The following is a 22924-nucleotide window of genomic DNA, read 5'->3' as shown; positions in this document are numbered from 1 at the left end:
GTTCTTGAAGGAGGCTGTGGTTTGGATTCAATAATTTATACTTAGGATCTATATTCAATTATTGTGATTCAAAGTTGTACTTATTCTTTGTGGGTGAACATGAATAGATGTCTTTGTGTATTTATACTGAACAAAGTTCTAAGTTAAAGGGATTTTAACTGTTAGTCTGCAGCTAGATTTGTGCAATATATCATTCCATTTATCTATAGAACACCCCATATATATGAAAATGTCTGAAAAAATTTTATAAGATGGAGGGAAAAAAAAGAAAGAAAAATGAATAAACCACATCAGGGGGAGGCAAAAGCATGCTCAAGAAAGTTTTTGAGCAGATTTTTAAGTAGTAATGTGCTAATTCCTGTCAAGTGGTGCTAGTGTCTTTACTGCTTAAGGTTATATTAGAAAAAGTATTGAGGTGTTTTAATTTGCTTGTTTACTCACATTTTGAAATGGAAAAACACCTGTAAAGTCATATTCATCTAGCACACAAACAGGCCCTGTGTCCCACCATGTTCATGCCAACCATCAAGTACCTATGTATACTAATCCCATTTACCAGCACTGGGTCCATAGTTTTCTGTGACTTGCTGATTCAAAGTTGTCTAGATACTTCTTAAACGTTGTGGGTAATCTTGCTTCTGGTCAGAATGCAGGAATTATTGTTAGAAAGCGTACACATACAGTGCTAATAGGATTAGGCACTATAGTGATGCAACTTGCAGTCAAGCAGTTTCTTGATGTTCTCTGGGATCATATACTCAGATTAGTGATTACGTTATTGTACTCAAAGGCCAAAGGCTGGGATTAATGATCCCAGAATGTGAGTTTAAATCTCTTAATTGTAGCTTAAATTGTAATTTTCTCTTAATAATATATTTAGTTTATTAAATATATCTAGAAATAAAAAGCTATTGTCAGCCAATAAAAATGATGCTACGATTTTTATAAAATCCCAACTCATTCATTGGTGTCTTGTGAGAAGGAAATCTGCCATCCTTACCTGGTTTGATTTATTTATGATTCTTGTTCCATACAAAAATGATTGGCTCTTCTCTGTCTCCTGATGTTGCCTAGAAAGCTGCTCAGTTAAGGGAATCTAGGATGGCCAATAAATCCCAGTTTATGCATATACATGAGTGATTTTTTGAACTGTCTGGTGGTTGTGGAACTATATCCCAGTTTAACTGGAGGAAATTGAGAATGATCAGCCCATGGAGGCTTATTGATTACAAGGTTTGAAAAGCTGTATTGTGTATCAGTCCCTCAAGTGAAAAAAAAGATTGTCAAGGTTCTGTGCAAAATTTACTCCACTATATTAATCCCTTCTTCAGTAAATCATGCAACATGTTCATTTCCCAGGCTTCTCTGTATCACAAGTAAGAAGGATCAGTCCAGCCTAGTACTGTTAATGTCATTCCTTGATTGAATAACTTTCTGAGTGGCATGACCCAAATTTCCTCTCTGTCTTATCATTGGAGACCAGTTTCCTGTTGCTTTTAACAATTTTGTGTTGTGAGGGCCATTGTGCAGTGTGATGGTCAGTAAATAGTTCAAAGCAATTGAATAACTGTATAAACTATTTCCGTGTGTGTTTTCTGTTATAAACTGTATTAAATGTAACAGCAGATTATTATTACTATTATTCCGTAGTGTTTTGTTGCAGGAATAGATAATATCTACGCATATATTACTTACTCCGTAAATTATCAGTTTATAGCATATGCTGACATCACCTATCCTGCATGAAATCCTCAGCTGTAGAAATAATCCTATTTAAAAGTGCAAATGCTGGAACTTACAGTGCAGCTTGTGGATAGCAGCTTGCTACACAACCTACACGGTCAAGTTTGCGAGATACAATGTTTTAGATTGTTTCAAACTAGCCTTTCATTTCCTTTTTAGTTGAAAACTAATCCCATTTGGGGAACTTCTGATATACCAGTGATCATCGTCTCATCATTCTTGTCTCAACATAATCAGAAACAGTGAAACAGGATTGAAATAATCCAGTAGGAGCTTCTGAGGCTTCACTAGACGTCTCAAGGAATGGATAATGGAGAAAGAAAAAAATCTTTAGCTCATGGAAACATTAGCACTTCAATAAAAGACAAACAATGTTTTTTAAGAACCAGCCATCTTCAAAAGGGAAACTTTGTGGAATGATGCTTTTTTGATTGTCAACTTTTTTTGGGAACCCAGTATGATACTCAGTCAGGTTTAGGAATTCATTTTGATAAACCAAACTCCACCTTTTGCTCCTACCTTCAGTATATTCCTCCTAAAAATAACACATGGAAGGAACTAATAAGCATGCTGTGTGCAGCCAGAGCTTATGGCTTTGCAGCTCATTCTCTGTAAGTTATCTCTGAATGATGCATATTGATCCACAATATATCCAATAAGGTGATTTAAAATTAAACTGTCAAATAAGTGCTACCAGCGTATAATTGCTACAAATTGAAGATTTTCGTCAGGGGTGGGGGTGGGGTTGGGTGTGGTAGGAGAAGATTTTAAATTTAATTTTAATCTATGACAGGGTTCAGTGTTGCCAATTTGGAGGAAATGTGAAGATTTATAATTAGCGTAGATCACTGATTACAAGTGTATTTAAATCCACACTGCTGCATTTATTTTTTTTACAGTGAATACTAAATAGGTGATTGTCATTGTTAACAATTTGATGTCCAATTATTACAAAGTTAGAACAACGAGGCATAGAGCAAAATCAACTTTGCACTATTGTGGTTTTACTCTGTTGGAAGACTTTGGCAAGACCTGCCTGTAGCTACAATTAGTGCAAAAAAATCTGGAAAGAGATTTTCTTAAATTTTCCTTTACACGTGCAAATTCCTTTCTGCACTCAACGACATAGCAGCTAAGGCATGCTGCCAAGCATTTCCATCTGTGGCACTGCTAAAGGTCCAACTGGTGTTTTATTTTTGTTTGTTTTGGAGGCAAGCCACCAAATATTGTCTCCTGCTGCCAAATCTAGAATTAATCCACTTTTTTTCCCCATTCCCTACATAGTTAATATCCACTTTTACAATTCTCATGCTGCATGTACTGCCTAGTCTATTGGATGCTTTCTCAGTTTTTCCTAAAGTTGAAATTACCCTGGGCAGAAATTTATATTTATTTCTTTCCACCACAGACAGATCTTTGAATGTTGAAGTATGTTCAGTTTGTGGAGCCACCTGCTCCAAATAATGTTTCTAAACTGCTATTTCAGGTCACAGAAAAGTACACAAATAGCATTTGACAGCATTTGGAGAGTGCAAGCTGCAGATTTTGTGCTATTTTTAATTAACTTTTTAGGAAATCAGTTTCTTTTGCTAACACTCTTAATTATGGTCAGAGGTTTACTGGTTTAAGCCCTGTGAGATTTGAATCCTTAATTTCAGAGGGCATGTCAGTGCAGCACCAAGGGAGTTCAGTGTTAGAGGAGGGCCTGCGCTGAGCTAAACTTTCATGTGCCTCATCCAATGGTTCAAGTAGCTTTTAAGATCCTTGTTGCACTATTCAAAGAAGAGCACTGAGTTTTTTCAGCACTTTGCCTTGTCTTGTCTGTGGACTTGTTGAAATACTTTATCCAACCAAAGTGCGACATTACGTATGGAGTCGAAAGAAGAAGAAAGTCCTGGATCCTAAGTGCGTCCCCTTCCCATGAAAATAAAATGTTCAGCCTATTTACAGGACCTGCTGATGCCTGTAAAAGTCAAGGGGGCCAAAATTGGTAACATGCATTGTTGAAATTAAACCAAGAAAAGCACGTTAGACTCAGCAGTGCAGAACAATGACATACCCACATGATGTCCAAAGAGAAAGGCTTTACAGCAAAGCTTAGTGGACAACAGATAGCGGAGGGAACCATCACTGAAGTATAAAGGCCACTTCCACTCTCCATAAACAGAGTCATCCAAGATTTCATTGGCATCAAGTCCTATTCAGTCACCACCCTTGATCTTGCTAAGATAAGAAAAATTACTCAGTTTTAGTTAAGATAAGTTAAGAAATTACTCAGTTTTAGAATTCTCACCCTTATTTTAAAACGCTTCATCCTTTCCGATCCCTCGAATCTTTTTCCAGCAATACAACTTGCTAAGAGAGCTGCATCCTTCCAGTTCTGGTTTTTTGAACATCCTACTTTTAGTCATTCCACCATTAGTAGCTATGCCATCAGCTGTGAAGGCTGTAAACTCTAGGTTTGAATGCCACCCCTCCCCCACTATATTTCTCTGCCACTCCTTTGCTCCTTCAGGTGTTCCTTAAAGCCTGCCTTAGAGATTTAATCTTTGATTCTTAACCTTATGTCTCTTTTGTCAATGTTAAACACTCTTGTGAATTGCTTTGAAATATTTTACTATATCAAGGGTATTAAAAAATTACAGGGTATTCTTGAACTAACTTTGAACATATCATGAACTTCGTGTGAGCATATATTGTTTCCTTCCATGATCTTACATAATTTCTTTTGTTTGCAGACAAGACAAGCTGAAGATTCACATGCGAAAGCATACAGGGGAAAGACCCTACACATGTATTCACTGCAATGCCAGGTTTGTGCATAACTATGACTTAAAAAACCACATGCGGATACACACAGGAGTCCGTCCTTACCAATGTGTGCACTGCTTCAAGAGCTTTACCCGCTCTGACCACCTGCACAGACACATCAAGAGGCTGAGCTGCCGCCTGCCACGACCTCGTCGGGGCCGTAAACCTGCTGCCTGGCGCTCCACCAGCCTCCTCTACCCACAGGGTGGCCCATCTCAAGGCACAACTTCCAATGAAAGTGGCACCAACATCCTGCCAAAAGAAGAAGATAGAATTCCAAAGGCAAGCATGATGGAGCTAGGCAATATTGAGAAGCACTTTAATGGAGATGCTCGAAATTCCAAGATCTTCATCAGCAAAACAGCAGCAAAAGAAAGAGAAAGTCTAATGGCTAACATGTTGAATGGGAACCATATCATAGATGAAAGGGACAGAAGCATCTTTGCTTTTAGCCTGACTCACAACAATACTTTCTCGCACCTACCCCGACAGTATTACTCAACAGGTGATCCATGGGGTATGCAATTTAATCCTGCTCCCTCTATTCAGGAGACTAGTAAGTAAAGAACCAGATGATTAGATTTAAAATAATTAAAATTAATGCAGAAATGCCATACGATACTTTGACATGTACTTTCTGAACATGAAAATGAAACAAAAATGGACGATACATTTCAAATTTATATGTGTAAAATGTCTTTAGTGAATGATTTTACAGACCACTGAATGATCTTGAAATTGATCTATTATATAATTGTATTTAAACAAAAAGATCCAAAGAAGTTGAATACTGTAGCCTACATGAACTTGAAACTGCTTTCCCTTCGCTGATGTTTTGTGGGAGAAGTGTTGTAATTATTTTTGTAATGTTCTGTACTTCTTGTGACTCCTTTCTCTTCAGTAACTCAAATGAGTTTGCCGTGGCATTAAAAGGGGACATTAATATCGGCTCATCCATTGACGCAAAATATCAAAGTTTTCTTAGCTGTGTATCATTGGTTAGGTTGCTGGATTTGTAATAGGTTTTATTTATTTAACTAAGTTGCTTTCAATTAATTAAGAAGTTTGTAAACAAAGGAATTAGATTATTTCTGATTACTATAAAATGGTTAAAAGTTCATGATTTGTTGTATATCTATATACATAGAATACATTGTGCAAAGGCCATCTCCATATTCCAGAGAAGGTAAAATAACACCAGGAAGTTAGATTTATACATAAAGTTTTCATTTAGAGGTTTTATTACGCAAAGCTCATAACTGCAGACTACATAAGCAATGTGAAAGCCATGGGAAACATCATGTTACAGTTGCTAGACTTTCAGCTATAAGGTAGGCCACCTTCAATCTCTACCAATCTTACCATGATAGTTATAAGTAGTCATACCCTTAGCTATAAAACGATTATATCATGTACCAATTTATGATTTACAGTTGGTACAAGTAGCATAATATTCAAAAGTCACTGTCTTGTACTCTAAGTTGGAAGGTACTACAAAATACTTTCAGGCCAGAGCACAACTTTATTCATCTGTTCATACAGAAAAAGATGAATATCCAGGGGTAAATCCAGCTTAGACAACATTGAAGCCAGTCCTACTGATTTGATGGTTTAACTGGTACTCTCAAGATACTGATTCAGCAAATTTCTTCTATCTATAAAATTCAAAAGAGATAATGAATACAAATTCACCTAAAAAGATTTTTAATAGTCCGATTGCCAAGACTGAATGCAGTTCTTCAACTGGCATGACTAAAGCTCTGTACAACTGCAACATAATTTCCTCACTTTTGAATTCTTATGCCCTCGAAATAAAGGCTAATATTCTGTTAGCATCTTTGAATACTTCTTCTATCACTGACTAGCATTTAATGTTGTGGAGATCAAATTGTTTGCTGCTTCATAAATCAGAGTCTCTTCTCAATGTGGATACCTTTACACTACCCAGACAAAACCCGGTTAATATATCATTGTGGATTTTTAACTTCCTGCTTCCATCACAATCTACTGAAATAAAGAATGGAGTTCCCACAAGAATGGTCATTGGACAAGTATTATTTACTTGAGTTTAAGACTCATCTTATATAATCATAGATTCATACAGCACAGAAACAGGCCCTTTGGCTCACCAAGTCCATGCTAGCCATGAAGCACCCAGTTACACTAAACTCATTTTATTCTCCACACATTCCCATTAACTCCCACATGTTCCACCACTCATCTATACACTAGGCCAATTTACAGTGACCATTTAACCTACCAACCCAAAAGTCTTTGAGATGTAGGAGGAAACTGGAGAACCCACCGGAAACCTATGCGATCACAAGGAGAACATGCAACTTCCTCACAAACAGCACTGGAGTTCAGGATTGAAACTGCATCTCTGGAGCCATGAGGCAGAAGCTCTACTAACTGCACCACCAGACCACCCCGATTCATCTGTTCTGTTATTTTTATAAAAGTGCAAAAATCCAGGTGAATGCAATGCACTATTTACAGAAGATGTAGTATAGATACTGTATATTTTAAAAATGTTTTGCATTCTTTACAACTGTTACCTTCTGCAAAACAAACAAGATATTTTGTGTAAAGGCATTCACATTTGGAAACCCTGCAATGTGTCATATAAAGTGCAGGTGGAATCCCTCTGGCTCTTAAAATTGGTGTCAATGGTTTCTCTACATAAAGCACCTGGTTTAACCCCATTTCCTTGCTTCCATTTTTCTGCTGATATTCCATTTTCTTACGTTGTCATAAAAGTCTGTTAGAGAATTTATAAACCATATACAATATTTTGTGTCATTGACAACATTTGATTCCATTTTCCAAATCATTGACATACATTATGAATAGCTGGAGCCAAGCACTGATGTCTGCAGTACCCCACTAGTCAGTACCTGCCTTGCTGAAAAAGACCCATTTATTCCTATTGTTTCCTGTCTGTCAACCAAAGTTCAGATCTTGCCAGTATCTTACCACTAATCCCACACATTTAATATTGCATACTCTAATGCGGGATTTTATAAAAGGCCTTCTGAAAATCCAAATATACTACATCCACTGGTTCTCTTTTATCTATTCTACCAGTTATCTCAAAAACTCCAATAGGTTTGCCAAACGTGACCTCCCTTTCATAAATCCATGTGGACTTTGCTGATCCTGTTGATATTCTCTACATGTCTTGTAATCATGTTATTTATTTTCCCTTCTGATTATGTTCCCTCTTCTTTCTCCCTCCTTTTTTTAAATATTGGGGTTACATTTGCTAACCTCCAGATTGCAGCAACCATTCCATAATCTATACAATTTTGGAATATGACAGGCAATGCATCCACTATTTCCATGGCTATCTGTTTGAGTACTCTGGGATGTAGATGATCAGGCCTGGGGATTTATTAGTTCTCAGTCCCATTAATTTCTCCCGTTCCTTTTTTTAACTAATACTAATTCTCTTACATTCCTCCTTTTTGTTTGACTCTTGGTTCCCTTGCATTTCTGGGAAGTTTTATTGCGTCTTCTTCGATGAAGCCAAAACCAAAGTTTTTGTTTAATTGCTCTGCTATTTCTTTCTTCCTATTATAAATTTTGTCACTTGTAACTACATATCTCAAAATGGAAACTTTTACAGTCTGCTTTGATGCTTATTGCAAGTTTACTCTCATACTTTATATTTGCTCACTTAGTTAATCCCTTGATCCATTTTGCTGAATTCTAAACTTTTCCCAATACTCAGGTTTGCTATTCTGGCAAATTTATGTGACTCCTCTTTGAATCAAGTACTATCCTTCTTTTGTCAGTCATGGCTGAGTGGCTTTTCCTTTTGTGTTTTTGCATCAGAAAGGAATGTATAACTGTTGTAGTGCCTGTATTTGTTCCTGGACACTAGACCGATCAAGCATGAAATATGTTTTGAAACAGCTAACGATATACCGCATCATAATCTACATTTTCTGCAGTTTACGGCAACACAAGATTCAAGTTACATCCAAGGCACCTGAAATAAAATATTAAATATATATAACTTCTTGATTGTCATTCGTGCATGTACCAGACAGTAAGTATTGAAACTGTAAATAATTACGGATGACAGGAGTTGCAAAATTTCATGCAGCATCAACAGGTCCCCTGGGGTGAAATCTGTGTTGGAATGAGGCAATATATGATACTTGAGTAAGAAGTGAACAAACAACGGTTCAAAGTTAATCTCAAACAATCTTGAAAAACCTGTGTCTTCAAGATATCCTTAAGAATATCTACAGATATTTTCCTGCACTGTTAAGAGGCAGGACACATTTGATACAATTGCATCTCATAAAGTGTTCAAACAGATACCGATGCCCATCAGCTGACATCAACTCTTTAGCTATGGCGTGAGTTGCAAATATATGTCTCGGCTCCTAGAATGTACAACCTGCTGTTGTGCATGATTCCCATATCAAACTTCAGTCATTCAAAATATGTATCCAAAAGGACCAAGAAGTTATTATTGCATTTCTGACAAAAATTCATGTGGACTCTTTGAAGTAGTTGCTTTCTCTTCCCTGACTACAGAGGTTAGAAGTCCTGCAGTTAGTGCCATTGATCAGCAATGCTCAGTAGGTGTTTCAAAATGTTTGTTCAAACTGCTAATATTTCCTTCTGGGCCAACCTTGATTCTCATCAAGCAGTTGTAGTGTATTTGGAGGTGATTGTGAATCTGTCTGGTAGAGCTGGAAATGCAATCTAGGCAACACATTGAGTTACAGAGCACTTGTGTACTACTTTGTTCCAGACTAAGAACAATTATCGGACAGCAGATGCTGCAATCTGGAGAAAACAACAAATTGCTGGAGGAACTCAGTGGGTCAAACAGCATCTGTAGAGGGAAAGAAATTGTCGGCATTTCAGGTCGAGACCCTGCATCACATTATACCTATTACATCACATGCCTCAATTACACATCTCTGTACACATTTACCAAACTTCCAGGAGAGGGTTACTGAACAGGTTAGCAGGTGTCCATAAGCTGGCTAATGTTTTCTTCATAAAGTAGAATGTTTCTGCTTTCTACTATTTAAGCTGATATTCGTTAACTTAGGCTAGAGTAAATACAGGGACTTTGTTTGGTTCAGGGGTGGTAATTTAACAGCTAGGAAATTATGAAAGCTTCATTCTTAATAATATACCTGGTTTTTCTCTTCACTGATGCTGCTTGACCAAATGAGTATTTTACAGCAGTGTCTCTTTTTAATGTATATTATTGTTGTCTTGTTTTGAAAATTAGGCCAGAAGCTGTGGTTTGAATTGCTACAAGTTTTAAAAAGAAGCATTTTGCAAAATTATTTCCCTTGACCTAATTACTTTTGAAGCAGTATACCTAATCACACCTTCATTAAGTTTTTATGCAATTTCTATTAGCTAAAATGATTCCCTTTATTACATAACTCCCAGTTACATACCAACTTTGCCATCCAGATATGGGCCTTTATCACTCTCGGTACAAATCAAAAGTAAGGAGATTTTGCCAAGAAGTGAAGGCTGTTTGAAATGTGATTTTATTTTTGAAAAAGTTGTAAATGTGGGATATGTGGAACACTCCTTATTTCAGTCCCACTCAGATTCTCTCCCTCACCTCTCTTTCCAGTACATGGCTAACGTGTTGCTTCCTGCTTTCATACAGAACTCAAACATTTCATTATCTTTGTTGCCACTTTCCACTCTGTCCTCACTTTCACACGGTCCATATCTGAGTCTTGTCTTCCCTTCCCCTTTTTGATTTCTTTATGTCCATTTCAGTGTTTAGGTTAGTGATCAACATCCATTACAAGGAACAGGCTCCCACAGCTATCTTATCTATGTGTCCCTGCACCTGGTGTTCATTAAGGACTCTTACATTGTCCCAGTTTTGCTGGCTCTGCCATAACTGATCTGATGATGAGACCGTTTCACACCAATTCCTCTGAGGTGTTTTCCTTTTACCTTAAATGTGGCTTCCCTTTACTACAGTTGATAGGGCTGTCAACCATATCTGCTCCACTTCCTGACCTTCTGCTCTCCCCCCTCTCTTCCCTGTCAGAGTAAGGATAAGAGTTCCCGTTGACCTCACCTTCCAACCCAACAGCCTCCCTATTCAGTGAAACATCATAATTTTCACCATTTTGATGAAAGGTCATTGACCTGAAATGTTAATTCTGTTTTTCTTTTTCTGCCTGACCAGCTGAGTTTCTCCAGCATTTCCTAGTTTTTAATTTTGGTCAGCTGAGTTTTGTGTGAGGATATGCTCTGCCCATAATGGCTTAAACACAACATAATTTTGCTTCCCACCCTTTTACTGGGAGAGTTAATTTTGCTTGAAACTATAGATATTTAAGACATCACCAGCCTACCTTTATGTAGGATATAACGGCAGTTAAGAAAAAAGACATGGTTCATGATACAACACTCCAAAGCATATACTGAAAGGCTTCCTTTGACCAACAAATGAGTTGAAGAAGCAAGCTATGGGGTGAAATTGCAAAAAGTGCAAGCAATTACGGGAAAGCAGACTTCAAGGTTAAATGAACCAGTTAACTAGTTATCCTGCAGGAAGAATCAGCCACACAGTTCCCATGCAATGAGTAATAAGCAGGCTAGCTACATGTACCACTATGAATCTGTCAAAGATAGGTGACAGTTGCTGCTACGTTCTGCAGCAGGTGAAAAAACTATCCATTAAGGAATAACGTGTGACCAAGCTTCAGACAGGTTTATTTAAAACTAATCCATAGGGCATGAGCAAGTCTGTTATATGCCATTCCCTGATTCTCCCTGAATTGAGTGGCTTATTAAGCCATTTCAGAGATCAGGAAAGAAAGGAGAGTGGTGACAATGCACTTACACTCCCAGTGATGAATTTTGCTGTTCATTAGGAGTTTCTGCTATCCATTGTACTCCTCCCCCCAGTTAGATAATTTCCTTCATAGGAGAGAGGGGAAAGGTGAGCAATCTTTTTGTTGTGGTTACCTTAAGGATTATTGTGGGTAACCTGCTTATTAGAGGACGAAAGATGAATTGATCTCTTTTAAAGTGAAGTTGTCATCAAATGATGTCTGCAGCACCCGGTAATATAGCACTGGCAGGTCTGCAGTACTCCAAAATACTTCTTATAATTAATTGGCTAACTTGGGTCATTTCTACTATCTGGAAGAGTAGATTAGTTACTTAGTTCTGAGATTCTTTTCAATGTCCACCAGAAAAATGTTAATACCCTATTCAGCAGAGTGGTCCTGAAAGAACAAGCAATAATTTGTGCTGGTAAAGTATGGTTTTAGCTGCTTGAGTTCAAATATATATCTCAGTGTGGCTAAGCCTTGGATAATCTCAATTTGCATGTAAATTATGTGCACTTGGATAAATGGTGCTTTGAAATTATTAAATATCATGATGGGTTTGCTTGCACTTAAACATCCAAATGAACAAACCAAACAAAACATAGTTGATTGTAGGAAATCACTGGAGATTTTGGAAATCAATGTATTGGTTATGGCCTTTAATCCAACAAGCACATAGTATACTGATTAGTTAGATACATTGGCTATGTGTGTTGTCACACATGCATTTAATTTCACAATTGGTTTTCTGTGATGATTCTAGCCATGACCTGCAGGTGGAAATGTACAGGTTTATGTAATAGTTACCCTAGAAATGCTCTGATTTTTATACTTATTTGCAAAAACAAACTTTCTGGAATAGTACACTGTGAAAACTTGAGAACCTATCAGCTGAAAAGCAGTAATGAGAAAGTATACCATTTTGGGAAGCAAAACTTTATGCTGAAGCTCTGAGCCTGAGGACTGGAAAGTAAAGTCTAAGCTGTTCTATTTCACGTTAACAGAGCACCTTGGCAGTGATCACTGTCATAAGGTCTATTCATCTCACAAAATGTCTTTTTTCTTAGGCATTCCTTCAAGATTGAGGCTTGCTGCTTCCAGTTCGAGGAATGGAAGATGCCCGTGCATGAATTCTGTTAATGTGGAGTGGCCATTACAAACACCAACTTATTGACAGAGCAATCTCTTTGCCCGGTGGCAAGGAAGTCCAAGGTAATTGAAGATGAGGCTCTGCTGCACAGAGATAAGATCTTTATTAGTCACATGTGCATGGAAACACAAGACACGTACCTGCGCGCGCGTGTGCGCGCGCACGCACGCACACACACACACACACACACACACACACACACAGAAACATGCATATCAGTCCTAGAATCATAGAGTGGCACAACATGGAAACAGGCCCTTTGTTCCATCAAGTCCATGCCAGTCATCAACCACCCATTACACCAATCCTACATTAATTCCATTTTATATTCTTATATGATATTCTCTCCACATTCTCGTCAACTTACCTCAGATTCCACCGCTCACCTACATACTAGGAGCAATTAACCTGCCAACCTGCACATCTTTGGGATGTGGGAGGAAACCAGGTCGCCAGATGGCGGCAGGGAGAATGTGCAAACTCCACACAGACAGTACCAGAGATGAGGATTGAACCCAGGTCTCTGTTACTGTGAGGATGCAGCTCTACCAGCTGCACCACTGTCTTGCCCCCTTGCCCACACCCTCTCCTTTGATGTCTATCCCTCACCCGATCCCTGATCCTCTCCCTTCTTCAGTCCCCTCCCCCCTCTCTGCATCTCTATCTCCATCCCCTTCTCCTATTCATGTCTTGAGTCACCCCCTTCCCTCAGTCCCCTCCTTTGCAGCTCCCTCCCCCTACCGCCTTAGACTCCTCCCTTGCCTTTGATTCCCCCACTCTGTGCCATGCCCACCACCGCAGCTTGCCTTCTTCAGGGCTGCTTCCCGGTGGCAGATCAGCTTCCCACTTGTCCCAGAAACTGCGCCACCTAAAAGTTGGGCCTAGTCCAGGTGCCTCTGAATCACTCCAGAAAACCATGGGTGAATCTTCAGCAGTCTGCACAGGCCATTGCTGGTGCACTTGTGGGTCCCAGTGTGTGATTTTCTGGCTGGTGGAGACAGATTCATTTTGCAGGAGCAGAAGCATCTCACTCAGCATATGCAGTAACTCACAGGGGCTTTAAGCAAAATGTACTTCATAAGAAATAGCTAATAAAATCTTTAGTGGGAATTATAATTTGCGTAGATTTCCAGAAATCTGAAGCAATTTGAATGTTTTGGATTTTATTGATACAGATTACAATGGAAGAATAAAGCATTTGTGCAACTGTGTTTCTGCATTTGTCTGCATCCTTCTTACTGTTGCCGATGTTCTGAGGTACTAATACTCCTTTTGTGATCGGAAAGTCTGGTGGAAGTCTAGAAAGTGAAGCCAGATTTTCCAATGAATTTTAATATTGGTTAGAATATTGCTTACAGAAAATCTAGTCTAGTGTCAGCTGTTGACAGTAGTTATGCTGAATGCATCCAATGTTGGGTTTCTCATAGAGTAGGTTTGTCATAGGAGTGCGAAGTTGTAGTTGTTCACTTCCACTTACAGTGTGGAATCCACTTGAGCAAACTGCCCGGTTGGACCTGGTGCAACGATAATGTCCCCATTCATTCCAACAGAAATGAACAACTACAAGGGGCTAAAGTGTGTGTGCGAGCAAACAAGCACCCATGTGCCAAGCAGCACATACATATGTGCGCACTTAAGTGTGAGCAGCAGAGTCTGGTCTCTCATCATCTTGGTCCCCCTTGCCACTGGATCAGGACTTCACTCTGTGAATCCCTGTGATGTGCAACAACTACCCCACATTAAAAGATACCACATACAGGCAACTTTCACTCCACAACATGAAGTTCAGGATGTGGAATGTCAGGCCCTTCATGGGCACTCCCAACAGCAGCAGCAACATGAACATCATTCCACTATAATAGCTCAGGAACCCCAATTCTTTGATGCTAACTTTGGCAGACTGAGTGAGACACAATGGGCAGGAGGTGGCCAATTTAAAGAACAGTGGTCGGTGCATTTTCTGCTGTAGGGGTAAACTAGAAGAGGAAAACCATCTTTGTGAAGTGAGCTTTGCCATCAAGAGTAAGCTAATCTGGTGTGTCAGCGATTCCCTTTGCAGTATTAGTGAATGCATTGTGACCCCTTGGCTCATCTAACATGCCTGAGAGGACCTAACTGCACAACCCTGGAAGCTATGGATAAGGCCAAATGGATTTCTATTCCAACCTTGAAAAATCCCTGCATTCTAAAGGAAAATGAATTGATCCTCATGGGCAACTTTAATATCAGGATGGGAAAGGATGCAACCCTACCAGCACGGTAGTGTAGTGGTTAGCGTAACACTATTACAGCGCCAGTGACCAGGGTTCAATACCGCCGCTGTCTGTAAGGAGTTTGTACGTCCTCCCCATGTCTGCGTAGGTTTCCTTCGGGTGCTCTGGTTTCCTCCCACATTCCAAAGACGTACAGGTTAGGAGCTGTGGGCATGCTATGTTGGCGCCAGAAGACAGGCAACACTTGTGGGCTGCCCCCAGCACATTCTTAGTAATGCAAAAAGACACATTTTACTCTGTGTTTCAACGTACATGTGACTAATAAATAAATATCTATATATCTATCTTTGGCAAGGCGTGATTGACAAGGAAGTCTATCTCCAGCAGAGTCCAAAAGGCTTGGAACACAGCCTTGACAAAACAATCATTTGTTTCATCAGAGAGGCAAGCATTAGCACCTATTAAACTATATCATAGTCCAAGCGAAGCAACTGAAAAATGTTCACATCAACCGCAATATGACATGTTCTGATCACCACCCAATTCATTCTATTATCTCCATCAATCTGCCTCCAAAACACAAGCATTAACTGAAGTGTTGCCACAAGATCAGAGTTAAAGCTGTTAAGGACATCACAAGGGCAGTTTTCATGGAGAGCACCTCACAACAATTCCTAGCCTACTGGAACCTGCAAAGTGCCCATAATTTATGGGCTGCCCTGAAGTCTTCCATAATTGGAACCTGCAAGGAGACTCTTGGTTTCTCTACAAGAAGAACAAGGACTGGTCTGTTCAGAATGACTGCAAACAGATAAGATATCTTTATTAGTCACATGTACATCAAAACACACAGTGAAATACATCTTTTGTGTGGAATGTTCTGGGGGCAGCCCGCAAGAGTCGCCATGCTTCCGGCTTTGGAATGTGGGAGGAAACCGGAGCACCCAGAGGAAACCTATGCAGACACGGGGAGAATGTACAAACTCCTTACAGACAGCGGCTGGAATTGAACCCAGGTTGCTGGCGCTGTAATAGTGTTACACTAACCGCTACACTACTGTGTATTCCTGGATTAGAAATTCCACCATTCCTCAAGGGAAAATGAACAGCTGTACAGCCACCTGAAGGCAGAGGTCCAGCAGAAAACCAGTGACCAAAAGAACAGATAGTGAATGAGGAATGTACAGGAGGCTCAGCAACTGCAGATTGCCATGATATGCACAGGTTCTTCAGCCCCGTCAAATCATCACAAGTGGATTCATCAGAAACAGAGAAGCAATCATTGCCCACTGAAGGAATAATCTGAAGACCTCCTTAACCATAACACTGTCCTTGACATGAATGCCCTTGACTCCAACCCCTGTGATCTATTTGGGCCAGTTTTGTTTCCCTGTGTGTCTGACAAGAAGTCAAAAAAGTTATGTCTCAACTAAAAGAAACTAGGTATTGGTATTGGTTTATTATTGTCACTTGTACCGAGGTACAGTGAAAAACTTATCTTACAAACCGATCTTACAGGTCAATTCATTACACAGTGCAGTTACGTTAAGTTAGTACAGAGTGCACAGATGTAGTACAGGTAAAACAAAACAATAACCGTACAGAGTAAAGTGTCACAGCTACAGAGAAAGTGCAGTGCAATAGGGTGCAAGGTCACAACAAGGTAGATCGTGAGGTCATGAGGTCATAGGTCATAGTCCATCTCATTGTATAAGGGAACTGTTCGATAGTCTTATCACAGTGGGGTAGAAGCTGTCCTTAAGTCTGGTGGTACGTGCCCTCAGGCTCCTGTATCTTTTACCCGATGGAAGAGGAGAGAAGAGAGAATGTCCCGGGTGGGCGGGGTCTTTGATTATGCTGGCTGCTACACCAAGACAATGAGAGATAAAGTCCAAGGAGGGGAGACTGGTGTCCGTAATGCACTTGACTGTGTCCACAACTCTCTGCAGTTTCTTGCGGTCTTGGGCAGAGCAGTTGCCATACCAAGCCGTGATACATCCTGATAGGATGCTTTCTATGGTGCATCGGTAAAAGTTGGTGAGAGTCAAAGGGGACAAACCAAATTTCTTTAGCCTCCTGAGGAAGTAGAGGCGCTAGTGAGCTTTCTTGGTCATGGCATCCACGTGGTTTGTCCAGGACAGGTTGTTGGTGATGTTCCCTCCCAGGAAATTGAAGCTGTCAGCCCTCTTGACCTCAGCACCATTGATGTAGACAGGTGCATGTACACCGCCCCCTTTCCTGAAGTCAATGACCAGCTCTTTAGTTTTGTTGACATTGAGGGAAAGGTTGTTGTCATGACACCATTCCACTAAGCTCTCTATCTCCTTCCTGTACTCCGACTCATCACTGTTTGAGATATGGCCTACAACGGTGGTATCATCTGCAAACTTGTAGATGGAGTTAGAGCAGAATCTGGCCACACAGTCATGAGTGTATAGGGAATAGAGTAGAGGGCTGAGGATGCAGCCTTGAGGTGCACCAGGCATCAGGAGCATCAGGAGCAGATAGTATCCCTCCTGAAGTTTTAAGATTTGGTGGTGAAAAACTTCAATCAAGAATCTACAATCTCTGGAAAGAGGAGTATACACCAGGGACCTCAGAGTTGGTGTAATTGTGACCTTTTTCAAGAAAGGAGACAATTCCACTATGACAACTACACAGGAGTCTCCCTGCTGTTTTCCACAGTGAAAACCATTGGCAGGATCATAGCTCATAGAACAGTACAACACAGGAACAGGCCCTTCAGCCCACCATGTCTGCGCCACCATGATGCCAGTCTAACTAATCCCATCTTCCTGCACGTGTTCTGTATCCCTCTATTCCCTGCCTGTTCATGTGTCTGTCTAAATGCCTTTTAAATGTCACTATTGTATCTGCTACTACCACCTCCTCTGGCAGCGTTTCCAGGCACTTACCACTCCCTGTGTGTAAAAAAACTAGCCTCGCACGTCCTTAAACTTACCCCTCACCTTAAAGCTTTGCCTGATAAAAAGTCTCTGACTCTCTACCTCATCTCTGCATCTCATCATTTTATATGCTTCTATTAGGTCTCCCCTCAGCTTCCGACACCCCAGAGAAAACAGTCCAAGTTTGTCCAACCTCTCCTAATACACTCCAATGCAGGCAACATCATCGTCAACCTCTTCTGCACCCTCTTCATAGCCTTCAGATCCTTCCTGTAGCATGGTGACCAGAACTGTGCACAATACTCCAAGTGTGGCCTAACCAAAGCTTTATGCAGCTGCAACATGACTTCTCAACTTTTATACTCATTGCCACAACTGATGAAGGCAAGCATGCTGTAGGCCTTCTTTACCATTTATGTCGCCCAAATTTCCAAAAGTTCTATATCCTGCTGGATGCTTCAACAATCTTCCTCACTATCCACAAATCCACCAATTTTTGTGTTATCAAGAGTTGCTTTATGAATCAGTGTGGATTCTGTCCATCTAGTGGCACAATGGATATGTTCTTTGCCGTATTACAACTTCAAGAAAAATGCTGGGAACAGCACCAGCCATTATGCATGACCTTTATTGACCACACTAAAGTCTTTGATTCCTTCAACTGAGGAGGACTATGGAACATCTTCCTCACATTCAGCTTCCCACAGAAAGCTGTCTACATTTTATGTTTTATCCGTGACAGCAGGCAAGCTTTGTTACAAACCAACAGAGCAAATCTCAGTGATGTCCTGTATTAAATATGGCTACATCGTTGCCCTTACACTTCTTTTAATCTTTCTTGCCACAGTGTTACAACTCACCTCCAACAAACTGGAGCTAATCTTCAGAACTATTGTAAGTATTCAACCTACAGTGACTACACACCAGAACCAAGGTCACTGGCAGCTCAGTTTGCACATGATCAGAGAACAACTCCGTCAACTGTTCCACTGAAGCAAACGAAAATGGTCCTTACACTCAGCATCCGCAAGACAAAGGTCCTCTATCAACCTGGACATGCTGCATCTCACTAACGCTGACAACAAAGGCTCACTTTGAGACTCTGGAAAACACGTTGCTTCCCATAACTTGTGAACCACCTCTTGGCAAAGGTGGACGTTGATCATGAAGTCCACCATCTCCTTCAATGCACTAGCACAGCCTCTGGTTGATTGAGGGAAAGGGTTTTCGAAGATCAAGGTCTCCGACCTGGCACAAATGTCATGGTTTACGAAGCAGTGATGTTATTTTTGTTTCTACCACCAATAAGGACAATTTCTGCCACTCTATTTTTTCCAAAAATGTTCTTTCTTTAATTCCTGGTATTGATTTTTCTGTAGGATATCTTAGTAATCCTAGCCATACTGGTCACTTGAATCATCATTAAGACAGTTCTCAGATGGGATCTCTTAAATACTACCAAGATTGAGGACGATAATAGCTTAGCATCTTCAATTCCCTATAACAATTGATAACATCTGTTGGCTATCTCTCTCTCCCTCCACCTTTAAATCTCGTATCTCAGAACAGACCAGCAAAACTGGAATTTTTCTTGAAAGGTTCAGTTCTGGACTACACAATGTATTTACCAACCAAGCTTTTGGGTTGATCTTTTTTATTTATTCACCAGATGTCAGTATTGCTGGCCAGGCTGGCATTTATTGTCCTTCCCTAATTGCCTCTGAGAAGTGGGTGGCTGAGCCACCTGCTTGAACTACTGCAGTTCTTCTGGTGATGGTATCCTGTAGTGTAGCCGGGAAGGGAATTCCAGGATTTTTACCCACCAAAGAAGAAACAGTGACATATCTCCAAGTCAAGATGGAGTGTGATTTGGAGGGGAACATAATGGTGTTCCTATTAGACCATGCTGTTCTAGATGCTAATATTCAGGGGTTTGACTTTTTTAAATGAATTATTTGAGTTTTTTTTGAAGACTGTATTCTACAGCACCAATTGTAACAAAGTAAAACAGGCTCAAATATCACAGTTTATGAACATAGTTACTTGTATTCCGTAATGAGGGCAAGCTTCTCTTCTGCATTTAATAAGTGTTGTCTGTTGTGGTTGTACATTAGAATTTACTTAATTACAGTTCTCACTCAGTCTTATGAAAGTGTGTGGTCCAAGCAGTTTATTCTTTTAAATAATGTTTAATAAAACTGGGTGTATCAAAGTGATTATATCTCCATCTCTGCTACCTTGGGGTGGTGGAAAAAAACTTGTAGCTATGTATCTCGATAAATATGTTTACTGTACAGTTTGATGACGTTTGTTGAGAGTGATATTGGGACAATGTTTTGACCTTTACAGATGAAGCCAGCCATTGCGAAAGTTGAATAGACACAGTGAGCCAATACACAGAATATTTTTTTAAGTTTACTTTTCCTTTTTCCTTATTCCCTTTCCTAATGCACCTCCTCATGCTTTAATATGGTTCTATGGATTCTTCTGCTTTTATATGAAATCTTATCTTTCTTTATGTAAGGAATTTAAGGAATCATTATCAGTGGATTGTTTGCCTGCAGAGGACACTTAGCTGTACCACCAATAACACAGAGAAATGCTTCCATTTTGTTTCCTGGCTATACTGCAGATCAAGTTGTAGCTTCCATCAAAACCTAAGGAGTGAAGGCTGAAGTGACTTTTCCAATTTTTAAAGGCTCCTTGATTAAAATATCTCCAAGATTCTTGTCGTTTGGAAAAGTGACTGATATCTGTTGAGATCAACATTATGCTTGAATCTTCACCATTTCAAAGATTTGTGTAATTAATCACACAAATTATTGTCCCCTACACAAGGGATATCAGTGGATTATTTATTCTCCAAATCTTGTGTTTGCAAACAAACAGCTCCAACACTGCATATTTTATGCTGTTTATTATTTGTATATTAATATAAAATATACTCTAATTTTTGCAATATGGGTAAATGTGTGCTCTACAGTATAGTGAATCAGGTGAAATAATTATTTGATATTTCTTTTAATACTGAATCTGAATTTAATCGAGGAGAGTCATGACTAATAAGGGATGTGGTGTTATTTGAGAACTTGCTCACACAGACAAAAAACATGAAAGTTATGATCCATGGTAATACTAAAGCACAGATATTTTTAAATGACCTGCTATGCTGCATTATTTGAATTTTCCATGAGCACAGCCTGGGTACACGTTGAGAATACAGTGCCTCCAACAGCTCTGATATTTCAGGACACCAATACACAGGAGACATTTTTCCTTTTGATTACATACAACAGAAATGAAGCAGTTTTAAAGGCCTAGATTTAGAAAGAGCTACAAGAGATCAATTCCAATTCCATATTTTTTGAATGAGCCTTATTTCTGTGGATTTTGCATCTGTCCTTTTGTTGCAAAAACTAAACACCATTAATGTTAATTATGCTGTGGCATATAAAGGCAAAACACACATTAAAGTCAAATTCTTGTGAAAATTGACACATGCAAACTGGCATGGACGGGATTTAAGTTAAAATGAGCACTGTTTTACCCAGATGAATGATTAAGCACAGGGAAAATTGGCCTGCTAACTCATCTTCCCTGTAAAGCTCAGACATTTCTGAGCCAGTGCTTGACATCAGTCCTTTTTTGGAACTTTTGAAGGTTGCTCCTCACCTGTCTTAAATGCTATCATCCAGATGTTTCAGAGCTGCAAACCATAGAAAAGACCTGTTCTTGTATGCCTTTTAAATTGAGATGCCAGTTAATAAAAAAACAATCAGACATTGAAAATACTGTTTAAGAAATGTGCCATCATCAAAAATGTTTATGAATATTACATTACAATGTTTTGTTTATTCTGTTATAGTATCGTCTACACTTAGAAATAACGTATTTCTGCATGTCTCAATATAGCAATGCAGGTTTGAAGTATTTGCCAGATAAGAAAATTACTAGATTGGTATTGGTTTATTATTGACACTTGTGCCAAGGTATAGTGGAAAAACTTGTCTTGCATACCGATCGTACAGGTCAATTCATTACACAGTGCAGTTACATTGAGTCAGTACAGAGTACATTGATGTAGTACAGGTAAAAACAATAACAGTACAGAGTAACGTGTCACAGCTACAGAGAAAGTGCAGTGCAATAAGGTGCAAGGTCACAAGGTAGATCGTGAGGTCAGAGTCCATCTCATTGTATCAGGGAACAGTTCAATAGTCTTATCACAGTGGGGTAGAAGCTGTCCTTCAGTCTGGTAGTACGTGCCCTCAGGCACCTGTATCTTCTACCCGATGGAAGAGGAGAGAAGAGAGAATGTCCTGGGTGGATGGGGTCTTTGATTATGCTGGCTGCTTCACCAAGACAACAAGAGGTAAAGACAGAGTCTAAGGAGGGGAGGCTGGTGTCTGTGATGCACTGGGCTGTGTCCACAACTCTCTGCAGTTTCTTGTGGTCTTGGGCAGAGCAGTTGCCGTACCAAGCTGTGATGCATCCAGATAGGATGCTTTCTATGGTGCATCGGTAAAAGTTGGTGAGAGTCAAAGGGGACAAACCAAATTTCTTTAGCCTCCTGAGGAAGTGGAGGCACTGGTGAGCTTTCCTGGCCGTGGCTTCTACGTGATTTGACCAGGACAGGCTGTTGGTGATGTTCATGCCCAGAAACTTGAAGCACTCAACCCTGTTCTGTAGCTGCTCAATGACATCCTTGAACCAAGCATTAGGGAGGCAGTATACCCCAGAATCAAGTCTGTTGCCAAAATAATCCCCATCTGTCCCCCTATTGAATCCACAGACACAATAACCCTCCCCTTTCTCCCCTCACTCTGTATAGCTGAACCACGCATGGTGCCATGACATTGGCTTTGGCCATATTTCCTGGAGGAACTATCATCCTCACTAAGATTCAGATCTGAACTCAGACGTGAAACTACTATGTACTGATGGACCACCCGAATTGTTTGTGTGGTTTTTCTGATCCATCTTGTGGTCAACCATTCCCTCTCAATTTATGTATTGTTAAGCTGCAGAGTGACTACCTTATGACTCATCTGATCCATGCAGCTTTCAGCTCAGAGAAATACAGCAGCAACACAGGCTGCTGTTCAGACTCCCGGCTCCCCATTTGGTTCATTCCTGGTTTTGCCTCCTCCATTCAAACCCCTAGATTCACTCACATTACTGTCACCCTATTAATCTCCAATCAAACTCACTCCTGCAATTGCCATCAGTACAATCCTCAATCTGATACGTTCC

The 22924-nt window shown here is 39.9% G+C and overlaps 1 protein-coding gene across 3 annotated transcripts in view; it reads left to right on the top strand.

The window, feature by feature from the left end:
* Nucleotides 1-18588, top strand: part of LOC127585021 (zinc finger and BTB domain-containing protein 7C) — a 155717-nt gene extending 137129 nt beyond the window's left edge. For all 3 annotated transcript variants that reach the window (XM_052042142.1, XM_052042160.1, XM_052042151.1), the window contains 3 exons: nt 4482-5110; nt 12470-12614; nt 18519-18588. In XM_052042142.1, the coding sequence (XP_051898102.1) occupies nt 4482-5110; nt 12470-12576 (736 nt within the window). In that variant the 3' untranslated portion in view covers nt 12577-12614; nt 18519-18588. The remainder of the gene's footprint in view (nt 1-4481; nt 5111-12469; nt 12615-18518) is intronic.
* The last annotated feature ends 4336 nt before the right edge of the window (nt 18589-22924 follow it).

This window comes from Pristis pectinata, chromosome 2 (assembly GCF_009764475.1).
Source record: "Pristis pectinata isolate sPriPec2 chromosome 2, sPriPec2.1.pri, whole genome shotgun sequence".
Taxonomy (NCBI): domain Eukaryota; kingdom Metazoa; phylum Chordata; class Chondrichthyes; order Rhinopristiformes; family Pristidae; genus Pristis; species Pristis pectinata.
The sequence above is the reverse complement of the archived record's forward strand: the minus strand, read 5'-3'. Positions and strand labels throughout refer to the sequence as shown.